Below are 19,832 nucleotides of genomic sequence, written 5' to 3' on the forward strand. Positions count from 1 at the left end.
TGATTTAATGTGTCACGTGGCACTACTTCTTTTGGGATCTCTTCTTCTTCAGCAACGCCTCGTTTCCCTCCCTAGTTCCGCCGAGAGAAAGGAGAAAAAAAAAAAAGTAAATGCAATTGAAACGGAGGGAATATTCGCCGGCGAATTTCCGGTAAATGTCTGAGTGGTTTATCAGTAGGAATCCTACTTTTTCGACGGCATTCCCAAGTAGTTGTATTACAGTTGTAAATCCCAATTTTATTCTCCTTTCTTCAGAATTCGATTCGTATACTCCTCAATGCCTATTTAATAGTTTAACCACCACCATGCGTCTCTCTAAACGCCAACTCTCGCTTCCTCTTTCTCTCTGCTTCTCTACTTTCTCTCCTCGTTCCCGTTTCCATCATTTTCCTGGAAAATATCCAGCTCCTCGAAGAGAATTTCTCCACACTACTGGTTCGTCTTCCCTCTTCCTCCTACTACATCGTTTTGCTTGTTTCAGCTAGGTTTCTTCTTCATCGTGCTTGATTTCTTGTTGTAGACCGTTTTCGTGTTCGCTGTGCTCTCTCTTGTTTTCGTAGTAGACTAATGGTGTTAATCGCATATTCAGTGACTTCGCTATGACTGATTTCTATCTTCCGATGGATTTTCGTGTTAGCTAATTTTGATAGTAGCTTAGTTTTCTGGAAATCAGAGTTTGTTGTTAGTGAAGAATCGTAGATCGGGAAGGAGGATGTGGTAATTAGTAGGTATCTTTAATCGTGGAAGTTGCAGTTTCTAGGTTTTGCCTGGAGCATACCTTGGAAGATACTTTAGGATCAGGACTTAACGTGGTGCACGCTTTGATCCTTTTGATCGAGGTAAGATATGTTAGTGGAATCATGCTTGATCACCAAAGCTTTAATGGTTGTATGACTCGTGTTGACTAATTTCCAAATCACTTATCCACTCGTAGAGAACGTGTCATCAGGTAGCTTCGTTTTCTTCTGTGTATCTAATTTTAGCCTAGGTGGGTTCTGACTAACCAGTTGTTTCTTCCTAGATTATTTTCAAATATTCTTATTATCTGTGCTGGATAGAGTTTGTACTATTCTCTACGCTAATTGTATTGTGTGTTCAAAAAAGCTATATCATCATTTGAAGAACAGAAAAAATGATGTTTACTTTATTTGATAAACTCTCAGGGACAAGCCAGCTGTGTTTTAAGAGTTCGATGGAAGATCAGAAACCGAGTGCTCTCAGTGAAAATGTGTTGCAGTTTCACACTGTGGGCTCCAGAGATGGATGTGACGTTCCCCATGAATGGTCCTCTCCGGAAGGAGGAAAGAAAATTGATATAAGCAACCAAATTTTCTGCAATAGATCGCTGAATATGAAAAATATTATTGCCGTAGGCTTTGATATGGACTACACTCTTGCCCAATACAAGTCCGAAACTTTCGAGTCCCTTGCTTATGACGGAACTGTCAGGAAATTGGTATATGATTTGGGATATCCAAATGAGGTTAGTATACTATTTTCTTGTTTTAAGGTTGTAAACGGCAGAAAAGTTTTGCTGATCGTTTTACTTGGTGTGTTAAAAACAAATCAGCTGCTAGAGTGGACATTTGATTGGAATTACATGGTTAGAGGCTTGGTGCTTGACAAAAAGAGGGGAAACATCTTAAAGGTGACTACCTTGTTTCTGACTCTCATAATAATTGTTGCCTCTTTCTAATCAACTTTTGATTATGCAGATGGATCGCCATAAATACGTGAAAGTAGCTTACCATGGGTTTAGGGAGCTCTCTAAGGAAGATAAAGTTGAAATCTATGGGAGCAGCCTAGTACGAGATTCTTTTGATGAACCCGACTACGCTCTCATAGATACTCTCTTTTCACTGGCCGAAGCCTATTTGTTCGCTCAACTTGTTGACTTTAAAGATAATAACCCTGAAAAAGTTCCCAAGGACGTTGAGTAAGACAGCTTCCCACATTTTACTACTTCAGTTTATGTTTCCTAATGGTTGTAGTTATATTAACTTATACCTGGCATGAATGTTTTCTCTTAATTTTGCTTATGATTGAAACTCTTTTAGCTTGAATACTCTATTGTTTGTACTTTTCACAAATTGATTTCCTCCAATGATATGCTTTAGTTATGCTCGGATGTATAAAGATGTTCGTGCTGCTGTTGATTTGTGCCACCGTGACGGAACTTTAAAGCAGATGGTGGCAAAAGAACCTAATAGGTAAGGCTGGTGGTATGTTCACCACTGTCTTTTGTAAGTTGGATAAGCACAACTCTGCCATGCCTCTCTATTGGAAATGTCTATTTTGCTTAAGATTTTTCTTAACTTGCCATATGTTCAGGTATATCAATGAGGATACCACGATAGTACCCCTTATTAAAATGATCAGAGATTCTGGACGTTCTACATTCTTAGTAACCAATAGGTAATGCTGACGATATTTCTAAAAACTTCAAAGTGTTCCCCCAAAGTTAGCAGATATTTCTTTTGTAGCTGTGCAGATAGATATAGGTAAAAAAAATTGAAAATAGTTATATACTCGACAATATAACTTAAGCAACTTCAACCATTGTAACCTGTTCCCTCGCCCTTGTTACTGATATATGGAACTAAGGAAGATACAAAAGCATTTGTGAATATCCTGTTGTTGGGAGACAAATGTTCAACATTATTGATTTATTCTGTTTTTATATAATCAATTTTTCTCATATTGTTGAGAGACAAGTTTTCGTGTAACATTCTTGCAGTTTGTGGGACTACACAAATATTGTAATGAACTTTCTCTGCGGAGGGCGCACAGTACATGGTCCGCATACTTGCAACTTTGATTGGCTCCAGTATTTTGATGTTGTGATCACTGGCAGGTCTTTTTCTCTACTAAGTCTCTTTAATCTCTCTAAACAAAATCGTTGTGATCAAATGATTAGACAATCATTTATTTATTATTGGTTATGAATTTTGTTGGAAGTATAAAGTATTCCTATCTCGTTTGATTTTTTTTTGTTATCTGAATTCTGAATTGGATATTTTTTCATTAAGTGCAAAACCTGGGTTCTTCCATGAAGATAGCCGTGCTAACCTTTTTGAGGTGGAACCTCAGTCTGGAATGCTTATTAATACTGACAATGGAACACCTATGGCTCAGGTTTGGTTTAATGAATTGTGACATCCATTCACTGTCTTCAACAAGCTATATTGCTATTTCTTATTTAAATGATCCTTGTGTATCCGTTCAAGGTGGGAGATCCTTCACCAAAAATCTTACTGAAGAGTAAAGATAAAGGTTGTCGAGTTTTTCAAGGTGGAAATGTCGGGCATCTTCACAGTTTGCTCTCAATTGAGTCAAGTTCACAGGTAGAGAGCACTAGCTATTTTACAAAGAAAATTTTGCTTGCTCTATTACATATATCAGATTAGTTTGAAATGACAGATATTCCTCAGAACTCTATAGTGACTGACTGCAGATTTACTATGCATCATTCGTCACTTATTCAGCTATTGTATTTGTTAGGTACTTTATGTTGGGGATCATATATACGGTGATATCTTGCGCAGCAAAAAAATACTTGGTAAGGTTTTCATTTCCAGTTATAGACTCTTTTTTTATGTTTTGTTGTGTGAAGTAACTTAAACAAATCTTCATGGGTTTAACTGAACTATGTATGGATTCTGAGAAGAAATATATGGTATATTATATCCCTAATTACTTGTGAATGGGGAGCTTAGTATGTAAGTAGGCTAGTAGCACTTGCATGTTGATGAAGAAACTGTTCAAAGTGTCCTGTGTTTGCGCCAGTTACTTTGGATCTTGATCTTCTTCTTTCTTCAGGCTGGAGAACTATGCTTGTAGTTCCAGAATTAGAAAAAGAGGTTGAACTTTTATGGGAACTGAGGAATATGCGTAAGGTGAATGGATCCTCTCTATATAACTGTTATTATTCTCAGAGATCTATTAAGTTGAAAAAAATCAAGTTTGTTGAAGTATCTTTTATTAAACTAAATAATCAATTCCTTTGTGAAAGGCCTTCATGCATTTGTGCGGCAAGTCTTCGAATTGTCCTTGACGAAATTGGATCTAAAACTGCTTATGATCATAATTTATAATTGTATACATTATTCTTCCTTTTCAATTCAGTATTTTCTTTGGTCTGCAGGATCTTATTTTGATGAGAAATGAGCGTGATTCAGTTGAAGACAAAATTCATCACTTGAATTGGTCTCTAAAGTGAGTGTTCTTTAAATTAGGTCCTGGCCCGAAGAAGCTGTGTTGCATAGAGTAGAATTCTTAATTGTTAAAGCCATTTTACACACAACTTGTTTATATCGTAACCAATTCTATCAATCAGGTTTGAGGATATCAACGAGAATAATAAGCACGAAATGTTATCAGCGCTCAAGGACTTAGAGGTAAGATAGAACAAGTATAATTCCTAGATCTTCAACAGTTGGATGAGTGATTCTAAGTCAAGTTTTTGTGAAATTCAACAGTCTAAAAGAGATAAAGTACGACAGAGTCATCAACAAGCTCAAAGAGAATGTCACCAAAAGGTAAATCTAGCCTCGTTAATCTGAGTGTGTATTGGTGTAACAGCTAGTTTCAGTTTCAATCTGTTACGACTTCTCATGTTATGTGGGCCGTGGAAACTGCAGTTTCACAAGGTCTGGGGGCAACTGATGAAAACTGGCTACCAGAGTTCTCGATTTGCTCATCAGGTAAATACGGTTTATATTTTGCTTTCTTATGTGGTGTTTTGCGATTGTGGGGAATAACTTTTTCCAAACTGCATTATCTTCGAATCATCAGGTGGAAAGATTCGCATGCCTGTACACAAGCCAAGTCTCAAACCTACGCTTGTACTCACCAGACAAGTATTACAGACCCAGTGAAGACTTCATGTCCCATGAATTTCACCTTCTTCCTCTGTGATTCAGCCCAATGACCTCTATAGCAGTGAGAGAGTAAATCCAGTAATGGTCTGGTTTGGTACTTATTCTTAGTGTCTATAAACATTTCTTAGTTTCTCTTGCCTATTTGCATTTCAATTTCACTTGGTACAAGCTTGCGACTCTAGTGACATGTTATCTTTTGGAAATTTGTATTGAATGTCGATGATATTCCTTAAAGAGGCATTTCAGTGTTTACAAAACTTCATATTGATTGATCATATTTGGACCAAATCTCTACTATCCCCCAAGTTTTGTTTCCTAGTAACCTCAGTTACTGCTGGGCTAGCAACTTCTTACCAGTGGGTTTGCTTTTTCTTGCTGTTGAGTTAAATTTCTTGATCATCATATTAAAACCCTTGGGAGCTTTTCTGGCAATGTCGATGTTCATAATGCTCTCTCTTGGCAAAACCTTTGCTCTATGTAAAGAGTTCAATAAAATTACAAATACTTGAATGTAGTATGTTGATATACATGTGATAGAAGATAATGCGATTATTGACACACAACGAACAAACAAACAAATCTTAGTAACGTTCTCAGCCCAATTAACAAAGCTGGAAAATCTCTTGTTTCTTCTTGTTCTTGGCCAAAACAGAGAGGGAGAGAGAGGGTGACAAAGAATGAAGTTGTTTCAATTTGTTCATCTGAACAAGGATTGAAGTTCTTCAAGAGTTTTGCCTTTGGTCTCAGGAACCCATAGAGTCACGAACACCACTGTGAATGCACAAACCAATCCATACAGAGTGAAAGTTCCTGTCCAATATTAACCCAAAAATCCATCAAGATAATGCTCTATTGTCCCAAATGGTATGAGAGAAAGAGAAAAGAAGAGAAAGAGAGAAAGGAACCTCCACTGCTCCAGGCTAACAGCAAATTTGCTGTCATGGTGATCAACCAAGAAAAGAACCAATTGGCTAGAGTTGCAATACTTCCAGCTAAACCCTTTATGTTCACAGGAAGGATCTGTTTATCAAACAACAAACAAAGCAAGCAAAGGTAGAGTTCAATAAGTTTTTCGCTTTTCGGTTCTTACAACACTTAGTTCTAACTTCTAACCAACTCATTACCTCAGACATAATGAGCCACGGTATTGGTCCCATTCCCAATGAGAAAAAGACAACCATTGCCTATAACGATTCAACAGAGTTAAGGCACAAATAATCATTCATTGCATTCTAGAAAGTTCCGCTATATAACTAACTTACCACAACTCCAACTACTGACAATATGCTCAGCCAACTGTACATGTCTGAATCAGGAGACACAAATTCCTAAAAGAAGAGATGTAAAACTCAGAAAGTCGAATCTTGGATTTGTTGCAGAAGATGAAATGATGTGTATGGAAGTTCAAGATTTTAAAAAGTACCTTAAGATAGAAAGCAGCTGCAACAATTACAAGGCTAATCGTCATCCCAACCGAAGAGATCTGGAAAATATTTTCCATTTGCATTAGTTAATCTTGGATATGTCTTAAATCTTTCTGTAGAGGGAAGTCGGAAAGATATGAAAGTAATGAGTTAATACTCACAGTAAGCAGAAGCCGACGACCTGCTTTGTCCACCAACCAAGTGGATATTGCAGTCGCTACTACCTGAATAGCCCCGACCCCAAATGTTGCTGCGTTACTCGATGTAACTCCTAAACATGAAAACACGGAAAATGAAAAATTAAAGTAATAATATGAAACAAGAAGCTTCAGGTGTTAGAAAAACCCTACCTGCAGATTCAAATATTGTACTGGAATAGAATAGGACACCATTAATTCCACCAAGTTGTTGAAGTACAAGCAACCCTATACCAACCTGTTACACACACACACACGACAAAAAAGAAGTTTTAAGATAATGTTTCTTATGATAGACAAAGTATATTCCAAGGAAAGATATTCAATATTTGTACCATAAGTGGGAAATAGTATCTCCTGCGTTTGAGATCTACAAACCGAACTGTATTTCGCTTTGTAGATGATGCCACAGATCTCTGCAGATTTGCAGAAAAGATGAAAAATTAGCGTTTGAAAACCAGTCTTCATGTAACTCTTGGAAGGAAAGATTTTAAGTGGTAGTGTTACCTTGATTTCATTAACTTCAACGGTAATATCAGTCTCAAATCCTCGAAGAACTTGTAATGAAGTTTCAAATTCATCTGTCATACCCATTTTTGCCTACATTTTAACGAAATCAAGTATCCCATCAGAGATGATTAATGATGTTATTAAAAAAAAAAAAAAGAGTGGAGTAACCAAAATATGCACTAAACTCAAGAAGAATAAGCAAACTACTGTAAGGCTTACCAGCCAGCGAGGGGATTCGGGGATGAAAAAGAGACCTGGTATCAATAATGTACACGGCAATATCCCTAAAGATAAAGGAAGAGAACAGAGAAAGTGATTAGAGCGTAGCAATTATTCATAATCACAAAATAGTCTCAGGCCGTGTAATGAGATTTTACCCAGAACTGCAAGAATTCTCCATGGAACAAAGAGGCCAAGTAAATACGCCAACATTATTCCAATTGTCACAGAAAGCTACAGCAAGAAGTTACACAACATTTCTTGTTTAGCATTACGAGTCAGTACACAAAAGTCAAAACAGGAATTAGTCACTACACATGTCTAACCTGGTTAACCGAACCCAATCCTCCTCTCATATTTTGTGGAGCTATCTCAGCGATATATACAGGTACCTAAAATCACGAACCGAGTTGCATTAATATACTGAACCGTTATTCCATAAGTAAATAGCTAGTTAAGTTCAGTATTACAGTGTAAGAGATGATCCCAACGCCAAAGCCTTCTAAAAGTCTTCCCATGTAAAGAAAAGAAGTATCCTACAAAACCAGAATGATGTAAAGAGTTAAAGTCAAGCAACACAATCAAATCGCCAATTTATGGTATGAGAACGACAAAAACTCACTTTTGCAAATGATATGCAAAGCCATCCAATGATATTGGGAATTGCAGCAATCATAAGAGACTGTCCAAGAAAACACAATAAGATGTTTAGAACGCAAGAAAGAGGACTTTATAAAATGGATCTAAAACAGAACGATCAAGAATCAGATAACAAAGTATACCCCTTTTCGTCCAATGTATTCTGCAATCTGACCACTGGCAATTGCACCAACCATAGCACCCACATTGGAAAGAGAACCAAACACAGAGTACTAAAACATGGAGTGGTACATCAAAGTCAAACACGGCTAAACAAGCAATGATAAAAACCAGACAGCTCTAGACAATGATCAGTCCATTACCTCAGATACTGTTAAACCGAGATCCTTGGTGATTGCAGCTTGAGTTGGAGATGAATAACCACACTGAACAAAAGGATGGAGGGTTTAAGGACCAAACACAGAGTACTAAAAGATGGTGATCAAAGTCAAACATGGAAGGTTTAAGCAAACAATCAGAAATTCCCAATTCAAAGTCCTCTAAATCTGTCAGCAAACTTGAAAAAATCATCTCGGTTCACCAAATATGAGATTTTCAAATCACCAGACTTGCATTGAAAATGACAAATCAAACCAAACCCAAGATCATCAAATCCAGCTCACACTAGTTTTTCCACCAAAAGTCACACCTTTCTTCTACAAAGGGAATAAAAATGTAAAAAAAGTTGAGATTTTGAATTTGTCTTACAGTGAATCCGAATTGAATAGGGCCAAGAGCAACGATCAAAACACATGCAAGAACAGAGATAGAGCTGTCTCGAATAACTTGAGAGGAACCCATCATACTCGATTGTCTCGAACCCATCCGGTACCAGCTTCCGGTGTGAATAAACGGCCGACGCAAATCATTCCTAGCCTCCTCATTATCATCCCTGAAACTCATCTTTTGATTCTATCTTCTACAGTTTCTCAAATCCTAATCTACAAATCTTTCTTTATATCTTCAAGAACAAACAAAAAAGCTTCACTATTTAGCCCCCCTGGAGGTAAAATGCCTATTCTAAGCCGGAAAATGCCAAAAAAGAGCCGACTTTGGACTTTGTAACTCAATTTGGAAGATCTAATGAATTTGATGACGGAGCTTTGCTTGGATAAGAACGGATTGAGAGAGAAATGCCGTCTTATTAAAAAAAAAAAAACGAAAAAGGATTTGGGTCTATACGGCTGTAATGTAGTGTTTAATTGCTGGAGAGAAGAAGAATTATTTAGACTGCTTCAGGCATTTTTTTTTAGATCACAGTTCCAGTCGTCGCATCAACCAAATTTAGACAAAAATAAATAGAAATATAGCTTTGCTTCTTTTTTTTTTTTTGGGATAATTGGATAATTTATTTTATTTTGGATTCTTTTCTCTTTTATTACCACTTGGCATGTTTTTTCCTAAAATTCTAAATTTTATTAAAATATATGCAATTATTTTGGTAATATTTCTGTAAATTCATAGGAATATGAGGTCTTCCAAAACCGGCTAATATTTAATAAAACATATCTCATAATTTTATGATTTTATGGAAATGTGTCCACTTGGATAAGACATCCACATCTTACTTACACGTTAACAGATAAGAGAAATAAAGTATACAAAGACAGAAAATCAAGAAGAAAAAAAATGATGAATGGAAGTGCAATAAAAATAGTAATGTATAGAATCCAAACAACATACATTATATAAAGTTGTTTGGGTCATTTAAGTGATTCTATAGCATGATCACAAAGAGATCAATCCAAAATTATTTGTTTGAATTGTATTTTAACTATTATAACTGAAATCATAGTTTATAATGGTATTTTTGCGTGTGTGAAAATTGATCTGTGTGGTGTGGTGTCAATTGATTTTTAAAAGCTTACATATCTCTCTTTTTTTTGAATATGCTGAATTTTTAAAATATTGTAAGTTTGTTTTACATCAATATCATATATTTATAACTTTCCTATCCACTAGTCAATTATACATCAATAATTTTCGTACCAATTGCAATAAATATAAATTGCAATGTTTATGGAGTTTGTCAAACATTTGCTCAAACTACCCCACGGAGAATACATGAGCAAAACGAGAGAAATGTAAGAGGAGGCCAACACAGAAAAAGACACATAATCAAATCAAATCACACCAAACACGTCTTTGTGATCTGATCTTACTGTCTCCATTCATCACTCATTTTTTCTTTCGTTGACCACAACTTTACAATATCTACTTTTTTTTTTTTCTTTTTTTTGAACTTTATAATATCTTCTTTACATATATAATTATAATTGATTAAGTCTCTTCTTTCCTCCACATTTTTCACATGTAAAATACTCCCATCAGATCTTATTATAAACATAAACATTACTCAATCAGATCTTTAGTCTATACGAAAAAAAATACATCAAATACTTTCTTTCCTTCTTTTTTTGGTGAAGACTATTTTCCTCGCTCACACAACCCAAAGACTAGTTCTTGACCTCTAATAAAATAACTGTAGGGTTTATTGAGCCCAATTTAAAGACCCAAGCAAAACCATATTGGGCTTATTAAGATAGGCCCATATTGAGGACGTCGGAGCGTGAAGGGCACTCTCATGAAAAGCGCGTTAGAGAAGAATTAACGTCAAGACCCGAGACGCAACTTCACTCGGTCGTGGCTAATTCTCCGATTAGGTTTTCGATTCTCTTCGTCTTCGTCTCTGAAGCGACCAAAAACCCTAATTCTATCAATTCGAAATCTTCAATTTCACATGGGTGAACATTCACCTTCTCAACCATCATCTCATACTCTTCCTCCAAACCAACCGGAATCACCCAATCACGAAACCCCTAATCCAATTCCACCGGAAACCAACGATGACGACTCCGCCTCATCCGCCGGAGTTTCTGGCTCAATCGTCTCATCAACCACCATTGAAGCACCACAAGTCACTGAATTAGGCAATGTATCGTCTCCACCTACCAAGATCCCTCTCCGTCCTCGAAAAATCAGAAAACTTTCACCCGACGACGACGCTTCCGACGGATTCAATCCGGAGCATAACCTTTCTCAGATGACGACGACGAAACCGGCAACGAAGAGTAAATTATCACAGTCACGCACTGTAACCGTGCCGAGAATCCAAGCAAGGTCTCTCACTTGTGAAGGCGAGCTTGAAGCAGCTCTTCACCATCTCCGAAGTGTTGATCCTCTGCTCGCGTCTTTAATCGACATTCATCCACCACCAACGTTCGAGACTTTTCAGACTCCGTTCTTGGCGTTGATTCGAAGCATTCTTTATCAGCAATTAGCAGCTAAAGCAGGTAATTCAATCTACACACGCTTCGTTGCCTTATGCGGCGGTGAAAACGGCGTCGTGCCAGAGAATGTATTGCCTTTAACACCTCAACAGCTTCGTCAAATTGGTGTTTCCGGGCGTAAAGCGAGTTACCTTCATGATCTTGCTAGGAAATATCAAAATGGGATCTTGTCGGATTCTGGAATAGTGAATATGGATGAGAAATCTTTGTTCACGATGTTAACAATGGTGAATGGGATTGGGTCATGGTCGGTCCATATGTTTATGATAAACTCTCTTCATAGACCTGATGTGTTACCAGTTAATGATCTTGGTGTAAGGAAGGGTGTGCAGATGCTTAATGGTATGGAGGATTTGCCTCGTCCATCCAAAATGGAGCAGCTTTGCGAGAAATGGCGTCCGTATAGATCAGTAGCGTCTTGGTACTTGTGGCGGCTCATTGAATCTAAAAATACACCACCTAATGCTGCGGCTGCTACGGCCGGAGCTGCTCTTTCGTTTCCACAGTTGGAAGACATTCAGCAACAAGAACAAGAACAGCAACATCAACAACATCAGCAACAACAGCCGCAGCTTATGGACCCTCTTAATAATGTGTTCAGTATCGGGTATAGTCAGCTACATTGTGCAACTTAGTATCTCAGTGGTTAATATGCAAAATACATGTCCTCTGCTTTCTACTTTGCTTGAATTTTGGTACCGTTATTGTTGAATATGTTCTTTAGATAGAGAGAGCATTGAGTGATTGTGTTATTGCTATTACTTGCTGAGAGTAAGTAAGTACGAACGTGTTTTTTCTCGTCTCCTAAAGTCAATCTCAGTGCTTCAACTCATTTTACTTTCACTTGCTATGCATGTGGTATATGTTCTTATAATTAAGATCTGTGTAAATTGGTTTTAGTTCGTAAGAAAATACTCAAGTCACCTGAGAAGATAGGGTAGTTTTGTGGAGCTTAGGATGTTCCAGGATAGCATCTATGTAGGGAATTGGTTTGAGGTTGATTTCAATGGCTGGATAGACCTATTTGATCTTCTGATTTTAGTTGATAGATTACTCATGTCCAGTCCTTTGCTTATCTTAATTTAGTCCTCAGCCTTAGCCTATGCATCAGAGTGATATTTGTGTGTTTCAACGTAATCACGTTTATGGCAGTGTATGCCTCCACTAAACCTTGATGAGATGGAAGAAAATGGTCATTTAGGACTTCTAATAGTTGATAAGTTCACCTACTTCTGGTGTACTAATGGTTCACATTGCCACAAGCAAATGCAAAATATACAGTGGATTGAACATTTATAGAAGTGAATATTTTCTTATCCAAGTCACTGTTTTCTGTAATGCTGAAATACTTGGTTGTGAATTATGGACTAGTGACAATAATAGCAGCAATGTTTTATACATTGTATTCTTCTAATTTAGTTATGTTTGCCTTCTTAACAGGGCATGGGGCCAAACGTAGCTGACTTTGCACCTTAAATTATCGTCTCTCATAGCGTGATAGGGATTCTGGTCCGGTGGTCTTCAGCTACTGTCTGGTGAAGAAGTCTTTGTTCCACAGCTTGGAAATAAGAATAAAAATGGCCATGGAACAGAAATCTTCTTTAGCTAAGTGAAGAGTATGTAAGATTTAAGCTTAGCTAATGAACTTGACATCGATTTTCTTTTTGTTGGAGACTTGAACTCGTCTAAAGAAACCTCTAAAGCGTTTCCTGATTCGTATCTAAAACAGAGCAACATATTTGATTTCTAAAACAGAGCGACGTCTCCATACAAAATAACTAACACATGGTTTTTGGCCGAGGAAGAATAGTCACAAGAAAGTCATAAACAGAGGTTATGTCCTTGTTGCGTCGAGTTGTCAAAACACAGTAACAATCTGTAATCACATGGAAGAAAAAGAAGAAACCCTATTGATGATACATTAGTTATGGGATCTTCTATAATCAGTTTGAAGACAAGAGGGGTCGATGAAACTTGTGCTTGGTTTGTTGCCTATGTCACTGTAAGTGAGACACAGATCCGTCTTTCTCCTCCACACAATAAAAGCTGTGTTTGGTAAGTAAGAGAGTAGAGTAAGAAAGTGAAGCATGGGAAGACTTGAGAGGCAAACAAAGAAAACTCATAATTTTGGTAGAAAACAACAAAGAAAAGTGTTCTGAAACAGTGAAGTGAGAGTAGTTCTGGTTTTGGCTATAAAACAAGTTGCAACACAAAACCCTTAAGTTTTGTTTTTCAGAAAGAATAGAGAGCTGATAGGGACAAATCACTGCTTTCCTTTTCATTCATTTTTATTTCCCAGCTAACTTTTTTTTTCTGTATAAAATATATTTTTAATGGTTACATAAGCATATTCCATGAACTTTATCTAATCCCTTAACTCACCATTGCAGTAGCTAGTAACTGCATAGTCTGCATTATGCAACTCTTTAGAATGCTTTTAATTAACCAGAGATCGGTTTAGATGAACCGGATAGAGAATTGAATAATGTAGTGAAACCATGTTGGTGAGATTACGAATTCCAAATCCCAAAATGTCCCTATACGGCTACACCATAGAAGCTACACTTAGGTGTAAAAAATCATATGAAGAAAAAATTAAAGAGAAAAAAAAAAGAGAGTGGAAAAAAGGAAAAAGGGTTGCTTGCGGGGAAGCGTGGAGAGTGGCAGAGAGAGAGATTCAGACATTGTTGGGTTCTACAGTTGTTACTACTTCAAACTGCTTTGTTTTTTACTTTTTTGGTTTGATTCTCTGTGTGAATATAGACATTTCATGTCTTCACAATTCTTATCACTTCTCTCCCTCTCTTAATCTTTTTTTTTTCAGTAGTCTTGCTTTAGTAACTTCATATTAATATAACAAAATAATTTTCAGTTTTTATATCCCATCTTCACATGTCTAATATAAATTGTTGACGTCAAATTTCATTTGTAGTTTTGTTTTTGTTTTAAAGTGTTTTTCTTTTTCTTTTTGAGTAATAGTTTAAAGTGTTGTTCTCTATGCTTTTCCTGGAAGTATCTCTTAGAAGTTAGATGCATATCGAAATTTCTCCTACTAGTATTTATGTATCATTGTTCTTAAAAGACAAAAAAAGAAGATCAATGTTAGAGACTACATTGTGGTAGCAATTAGATTTAAATCTTATGTTGAGACAGATATCATCGTTGTTTGTCTGCATACGTAGAGGTGTACCTTAAAACTTTTATTGACGAGAGAAAGTAAACTACCAAAGTCTTCGTACTTTGATAATAATATAATATAAAGATAATATAAATATAGCAATAATTAAAATAATGGAATCTGATGGTAAGCTTGATAATCGTATTAACCATGATTTGTATTGGACTTTAAATCTTTTTTTGTAGGTCAAAAAGGTCGAATTTGCACACTGTTCATATCCAATGCGTAAGTCTTATAGTGTAGTGTTGATTTTTTTTGTGTTACACAATTTAGAGACATCATGATCTTAAATCGTATCAGATAGAGATCCTCAAATTTTGTTTGGGGTTTAGCTTGTCAGAGAACGTATGATGTTTCCAACTTCCAAGATAATTAACTTAGTAAAATCTGTACGAGTGAATTTGTAAAGCAATGTTCATAATCTTGTCATATACTGTTTCTATGTTTTTAAGTACATAAACACAGATTATACCAGTCTATATAGTTAAGGTTCTGCAATAGATAATCCAGAGTTATAGATATTTTGAAATCTAATGATTTTTAGAAGATAAATATGATTTGAGAAATGGCTGCAGTTATTTTCTTAACCATTTCTTATGGATTTCTTGTGAAAATGATTCACAATTGAGCAGAAACCTAATCTCTATAAACTTGATAGCACCATCAATAAATAGTTATTAGACGGTGCCAAAAAAACAAATACTAATACACTAATTGTTAGACAGTTCGAAATTTAGCTAGTAAATCATTGGTTTGGGTTGGATTCGAATTTAAATTAAAGCGAAATAAATAAATTTGGTTAGAAAGAGAATGAGGTCATAATGCAAAAGGGGACAAAACATGTTATGGTAGAGAAGTAATTATCGTGTGACAGGTTGTCCATGGGAAATTCTGCAGAGGCTATGACGATTACTTTTTTTGTTGTTCTTATCAAAACTAAAATTAATCTGAAGATTGTTTTGTTTTGCGACCATCTTTAACATTTATTCAAACGCATGGATTATTGCATTTGACGTTGTGATATATATTCTTGTATTTTCCATCTTCTCAAAGTAACTAATATGAATGTAGAGCCAATTAGAACAAGCATTAATTAATGAAATGAACTAATCTGCATGTCTAATTATTCACACGTACGTACGCATAGATAATTTGTGAAACTAATTAGACTATTAGTCGTATATTGATGAACGTACTGATGAGATATCATTACAGTAGAGCCTGTGATTAAGCTTTCAATAGGAAAACATCTCCATGCTAGGACGACATGGTCCACAAAATATGGCTTTCTTGAGTATTATTAATCTTGATGAAGACTATACAAGTTGTATTATACTTGTAAAAACATTTTAATAATAACAAGTAATTTTATATAGTATATTAAAAGGAAAAGTAAAAAGGGGTAGAGTGAAATAGGAAAGAAGAAAAGACATGAGTAAGAAGAAATGGTGTTTGGACAAATTAGGGTTTGAAAAAAAAAGATTAAGGAGCGAGAGAGAGGGATGTAATAATGAAGAAGGAGGGAAGAGAGAGAGAGAAGGGGGCCCATAATGTGGCAGGGCATGTGGCTGGGCTTCCAACTTGACCTTGTCGGTTGTTCTCTGCACTGCCCTTCTCTGCAACCCACACACCTCTCTCTCTCTTTTTTCTTTCATTTTAAAATGAATATATCTCATTATTTCATCTTAATTAAGGAAATTTAGCTAATTCAAATCATGTAGTTACTTTGTTTGTGCTAAATTATGTCTACAGATAAGAGTATTATCCAACAGTTTCAAGGTATATAGTGACAAAAACACAATCTATATAGAAAAATAGTAAAATACAGAAACAAAGATTACGTAATAAGATTATCCGATACCATCAAGTTACTACATATGATCCATTTGGCACAAATTACAATGTTTTAGTTAAATTAATATTAGGTTGACTATTAAAATTGTTTAATATAGTATGCTTACAAGAGATTAACTATTTGAACATACAAGCAACAGTCTAAGCCCATTTCGGTGCATTATCCAGCTTTTTTGTTGTATAATTTTTCTCCAATTTTCAAGTAGTACTATATTTTTGCAAATTTATTTATAGTAAACGCGTTAATGACGTACTGTACACAGTAAAAATGAGCTCATAAAAACCCGAGATAGAATGTCAATTATTGCATCAGTTTCATGCGAGTTACACATATTACGAAATTTTGTGCTTCAAGTTACTATTCAACCACTATGTGTTTAGAGTAGTACTAGACCAATCAATTCATACAAAAATAAATCATTTGATTCAACGAATATTAATTATGCAATGTTAAGAACTACTAAAACTTTTTGGATACTCTCATATAGAAAAAAAAGACATATATAATCAGGAGGACACTCTATCGGACTCGCATTAACTTGAAGATTGAACTCAATATAGCCAGAAGTACATCTGTTTCCAAAAAACTGTGACAAATTTCCACATATCTTAAAAAAATTACAATTATTCCTGTTAACTATAGAGTAAAAATAATAATTAATTAGCCAAAAACCACAAAATAATAGTTTCCCATATTATTATTTTTCTGTATATTTTCTTTTTCATTTTAATCTGTCTTTATGATTAAGTTTGATAGTAAAAGGGTCAGTAAATAAACTACAAATCACATTCTGCTCTAAAGTACTATAAAGTAACAATATTATAGGATAAATCTCTTGTAAACACACACAAATAATCGAAATAGTAATTCAGAAATTCTCTTCTCATTAAAAATATAGAAGCCCTCATAAATATATATAAAAAGGTTATAAAAGCGCATTTAAAAATATAATACTAAAATGATAAATACAGATTAATGGAAGAAGTATAATAAAGAAGTACTTAATAAGTATAAGTATATAGTAGTAGGGTATGACATTAGTGTCATCTCTCACAAAGGGCTCAGCTCTTATCTCTTTCTCTCATGGCCTCACCACAAGCAACCAAATTGTCTCTTATAATCCGATCTCAAAGGTTGGCTTGTTGGGAGCACTGAGACATCAAACATGGTTTCTTCTTTCTTTCACTCTTAAAAAAACCAATTTAGCCCTAAAAACCTCCTTTTAGTTTAATCCCAAAAGTTCCTCAAATCTCTTCTATTCTCTCTCTCTCTCCATTAAAACCCTTCACAAGCAAAAAGCTTTGAGCTTTAAATGAGTTTAAGGTCCTGCAAAAACTGGGTTTTTCCTCGTGTACTTGTTCATCTTATCTCCTCTGTAAGTCTCTGATTCTCACTGCCATTTAGTTTTCTTTTTTGCCTTATTAGTAATCTCATTATCATGTTCTTTTTCAGGCATAAACTTCATTGAAGAAAAAGTCTTTTTTATTTTGTTGATCTCTTTTAATTAAGATCCTTTTGGGTTTTAATTTATTAATCTCCAAGAAAAAAAATGGATATGAGAAGCCATGAAATGATAGAGAGAAGAAGAGAAGACAATGGCAACAACAATGGTGGTGTTGTTATTAGTAACATCATTAGTACTAATATTGATGATAATTGCAATGGTAATAACAACAACACTCGTGTCTCTTGCAACTCTCAAACCCTAGATCACCACCAATCCAAGTCTCCCTCTTCGTTTTCCATCTCCGCCGCAGCTAAACCCACCGTAAGATACCGTGAGTGTCTAAAGAATCATGCGGCGAGCGTCGGCGGAAGTGTTCACGACGGATGCGGCGAGTTTATGCCGAGTGGTGAAGAAGGAACAATCGAAGCTCTCAGATGCGCTGCTTGTGATTGTCACCGTAATTTCCACCGGAAAGAAATGGACGGCGTTGGAAGCTCGGATTTGATCTCTCACCACCGTCATCACCACTACCACCATAACCAATACGGTGGAGGAGGAGGGAGAAGACCTCCGCCGCCGAATATGATGCTTAACCCACTCATGCTTCCTCCGCCACCGAATTATCAGCCGATTCACCACCACAAGTATGGAATGAGTCCTCCCGGAGGAGGAGGAATGGTGACGCCGATGAGCGTTGCTTACGGCGGTGGAGGAGGAGGAGCTGAGTCGTCTAGTGAAGATCTGAATCTGTACGGACAATCAAGCGGAGAAGGAGCTGGTGCGGCGGCGGGACAAATGGCGTTTTCGATGTCGTCGTCTAAGAAAAGATTCAGGACAAAGTTCACGACGGATCAGAAGGAGAGGATGATGGACTTTGCGGAGAAGCTAGGGTGGAGGATGAACAAGCAAGACGAAGAAGAGCTTAAGAGATTCTGCGGCGAGATCGGAGTGAAGAGACAAGTCTTCAAAGTTTGGATGCATAACAACAAGAACAATGCTAAGAAACCACCAACACCAACAACTACTCTCTAATCAGTGATCATATGATTAATTGAGAGATTATGTAAGAGATTTTCTTTTAATCTACTTTTGTTGTTGTTGTTTATTTAATGTTTTCCTTCTTCTAGGTTTTTGTAGTTTGTACGATCTTTGGATCAATCAATGGATCTTTTGTTTGCTTAGTTAATGTTTTTAATTTTGGTTTGCCTTTTTTTTTTAGTCTTTTTATTTTATTTTGTTTGTCTTTTACCCGGATCGTACTTGTAATCAGCTTCTGTTGCTTCTAGTTTATGCTTCTGTCTTTTTTACATTTAAGCTTAACACAAACAATTCTGCTGTACTAACTTAGATAGCCAAATACAAAACACTATAATTAACATTTTAATACAAGAAAACAAAATAATAATAATGCAAACATTGTAAACGTATAATGCAGCCATTATAGTACCTTTTTATATAATCATGAATAAAATGTTAATTAACAGAATTATTTTTGGCAGATTAACTTATCCGTATCAATATTTTAATTTTTTGATATATTGTAACGGTAGATATAACAATGATTTTAGAATTTTTTTATAGATATATATGACAAATTATATGAATACGCAAGCGTTATGATCAAAGTTGAACTTTTTAAAATGTTTGATGTGAAATATGTCCAAAATTGTAACCATATGATTTGAGTCTACTGTAGATCTGTCACCTTCCAACTTCTGTACCAAAAAGAAAAACATGTGAAAAGAAAATTTCTAAAAAACAGAAAAAGAGAAGATTCTCATTGTTATAAAATTCATAGATGAGGCCAAAATTATAGAACTCACGACCTATGTATCTTCTTCTTTTCTTCTGTGTCGTCACGACCTATGTATCTAAGCTACCATATGTAATAATTGGTTATAAATGATATTTTTCGACTTTCTTTCGCGACCATTTTGTGTGGGAAACTGTTGATATTTATTAATTTCATAAATTCTTATTCTCATCGAAATTATGTTTCTTCCATTGAGAAAAAGAAAGTGGGCCAAAAGAGAAACTACGTATACAAAAAGCTTCCCGTATCAAAGTCAGTACTTTGTACAATACCATAAAGTATGAGATCCTTCTTCTTCCGTATGACGACTTCGTTTAGCGTTTTAGTCGGCCACCTTGTTGATTCTATGTTGGGCTGTTTCCATGGTTTATAAGGCCTGG

General features: G+C 35.7%; 4 protein-coding genes across 7 annotated transcripts; 3 read left to right on the plus strand and 1 right to left on the minus strand.

Annotated features, from left to right (window-relative positions):
• Nucleotide 1: 1 nt before the first annotated feature.
• On the plus strand, nt 2-5,248 carry AT1G75210 (HAD-superfamily hydrolase, subfamily IG, 5'-nucleotidase). Of its 3 annotated transcripts, NM_001334680.1 has the most exons (17): nt 3-435; nt 754-839; nt 1,164-1,483; nt 1,571-1,648; nt 1,716-1,936; nt 2,118-2,210; nt 2,332-2,415; nt 2,738-2,854; nt 3,030-3,135; nt 3,228-3,344; nt 3,502-3,559; nt 3,820-3,896; nt 4,145-4,215; nt 4,337-4,397; nt 4,479-4,538; nt 4,641-4,703; nt 4,795-5,248. In NM_001334680.1, the coding sequence occupies exons 3-17, from the start codon at nt 1,193-1,195 to the stop codon at nt 4,915-4,917; spliced, it is 1,620 nt and encodes a 539-aa protein (NP_001320404.1). In that variant the 5' UTR covers nt 3-435; nt 754-839; nt 1,164-1,192; the 3' UTR covers nt 4,918-5,248. The 3 variants fall into 3 exon arrangements, with proteins under 3 accessions (NP_001320403.1, NP_001320404.1, NP_177657.2); NM_001334679.1 differs by having other exon boundaries at nt 2-839; nt 4,795-5,168; NM_106177.4 differs by lacking the exon at nt 754-839.
• ERDL6 (Major facilitator superfamily protein) lies at nt 5,192-9,300 on the minus strand. Its single transcript, NM_106178.4, has 17 exons — nt 8,578-9,300; nt 8,193-8,255; nt 8,013-8,102; nt 7,853-7,912; nt 7,701-7,766; nt 7,557-7,622; nt 7,389-7,464; nt 7,231-7,295; nt 7,009-7,101; nt 6,837-6,917; nt 6,655-6,739; nt 6,466-6,575; nt 6,304-6,363; nt 6,143-6,208; nt 6,005-6,064; nt 5,786-5,900; nt 5,192-5,690 (listed from the first exon to the last, which is right to left on the minus strand). Exons 1-17 carry the CDS (start codon nt 8,770-8,772, stop codon nt 5,578-5,580), a joined length of 1,464 nt encoding a protein of 487 aa, NP_177658.1. The 5' UTR covers nt 8,773-9,300; the 3' UTR covers nt 5,192-5,577.
• A 951-nt stretch (nt 9,301-10,251) lies between these two features.
• On the plus strand, nt 10,252-13,456 carry AT1G75230 (DNA glycosylase superfamily protein). 2 transcript variants are annotated; one of them, NM_106179.4, is made up of 2 exons: nt 10,256-11,766; nt 12,600-13,456. In NM_106179.4, exons 1-2 carry the CDS (start codon nt 10,610-10,612, stop codon nt 12,616-12,618), a joined length of 1,176 nt encoding a protein of 391 aa, NP_565105.1. In that variant the 5' UTR covers nt 10,256-10,609; the 3' UTR covers nt 12,619-13,456. The 2 variants fall into 2 exon arrangements, with proteins under 2 accessions (NP_974147.1, NP_565105.1); NM_202418.2 differs by having other exon boundaries at nt 10,252-12,976.
• A 3,720-nt stretch (nt 13,457-17,176) lies between these two features.
• Nucleotides 17,177-18,961, plus strand: HB33 (homeobox protein 33). Its single transcript, NM_106180.4, has 2 exons — nt 17,177-17,567; nt 17,645-18,961. Exon 2 carries the CDS (start codon nt 17,742-17,744, stop codon nt 18,669-18,671), a length of 930 nt encoding a protein of 309 aa, NP_565106.1. The 5' UTR covers nt 17,177-17,567; nt 17,645-17,741; the 3' UTR covers nt 18,672-18,961.
• The last annotated feature ends 871 nt before the right edge of the window (nt 18,962-19,832 follow it).

Source organism: Arabidopsis thaliana (genome assembly GCF_000001735.4).
Source record: "Arabidopsis thaliana chromosome 1 sequence".
In the NCBI taxonomy this organism is placed as follows: domain Eukaryota; kingdom Viridiplantae; phylum Streptophyta; class Magnoliopsida; order Brassicales; family Brassicaceae; genus Arabidopsis; species Arabidopsis thaliana.

Excerpts from the sequence above, each read along its gene's own strand:
- AT1G75210 (NM_106177.4), top strand. The coding sequence starts at position 156 with ATGTCTGAGTGGTTTATCAGTAGGAATCCTACTTTTTCGACGGCATTC. Across the intron at positions 3,345-3,501 it reads CAATTGAGTCAAGTTCACAG|GTACTTTATGTTGGGGATCA; the intron begins GTAGAGAGCACT and ends TGTATTTGTTAG. Across the intron at positions 3,560-3,819 it reads GCGCAGCAAAAAAATACTTG|GCTGGAGAACTATGCTTGTA; the intron begins GTAAGGTTTTCA and ends TTCTTTCTTCAG.
- ERDL6 (NM_106178.4), bottom strand. The coding sequence starts at position 8,772 with ATGAGTTTCAGGGATGATAATGAGGAGGCTAGGAATGATTTGCGTCGG. Across the intron at positions 7,465-7,556 it reads GATTGGGTTCGGTTAACCAG|CTTTCTGTGACAATTGGAAT; the intron begins GTTAGACATGTG and ends TTCTTGCTGTAG. Across the intron at positions 5,901-6,004 it reads CGTGGCTCATTATGTCTGAG|ATCCTTCCTGTGAACATAAA; the intron begins GTAATGAGTTGG and ends TTTGATAAACAG.
- AT1G75230 (NM_202418.2), top strand. The coding sequence starts at position 10,610 with ATGGGTGAACATTCACCTTCTCAACCATCATCTCATACTCTTCCTCCA.
- HB33 (NM_106180.4), top strand. The coding sequence starts at position 17,742 with ATGGATATGAGAAGCCATGAAATGATAGAGAGAAGAAGAGAAGACAAT.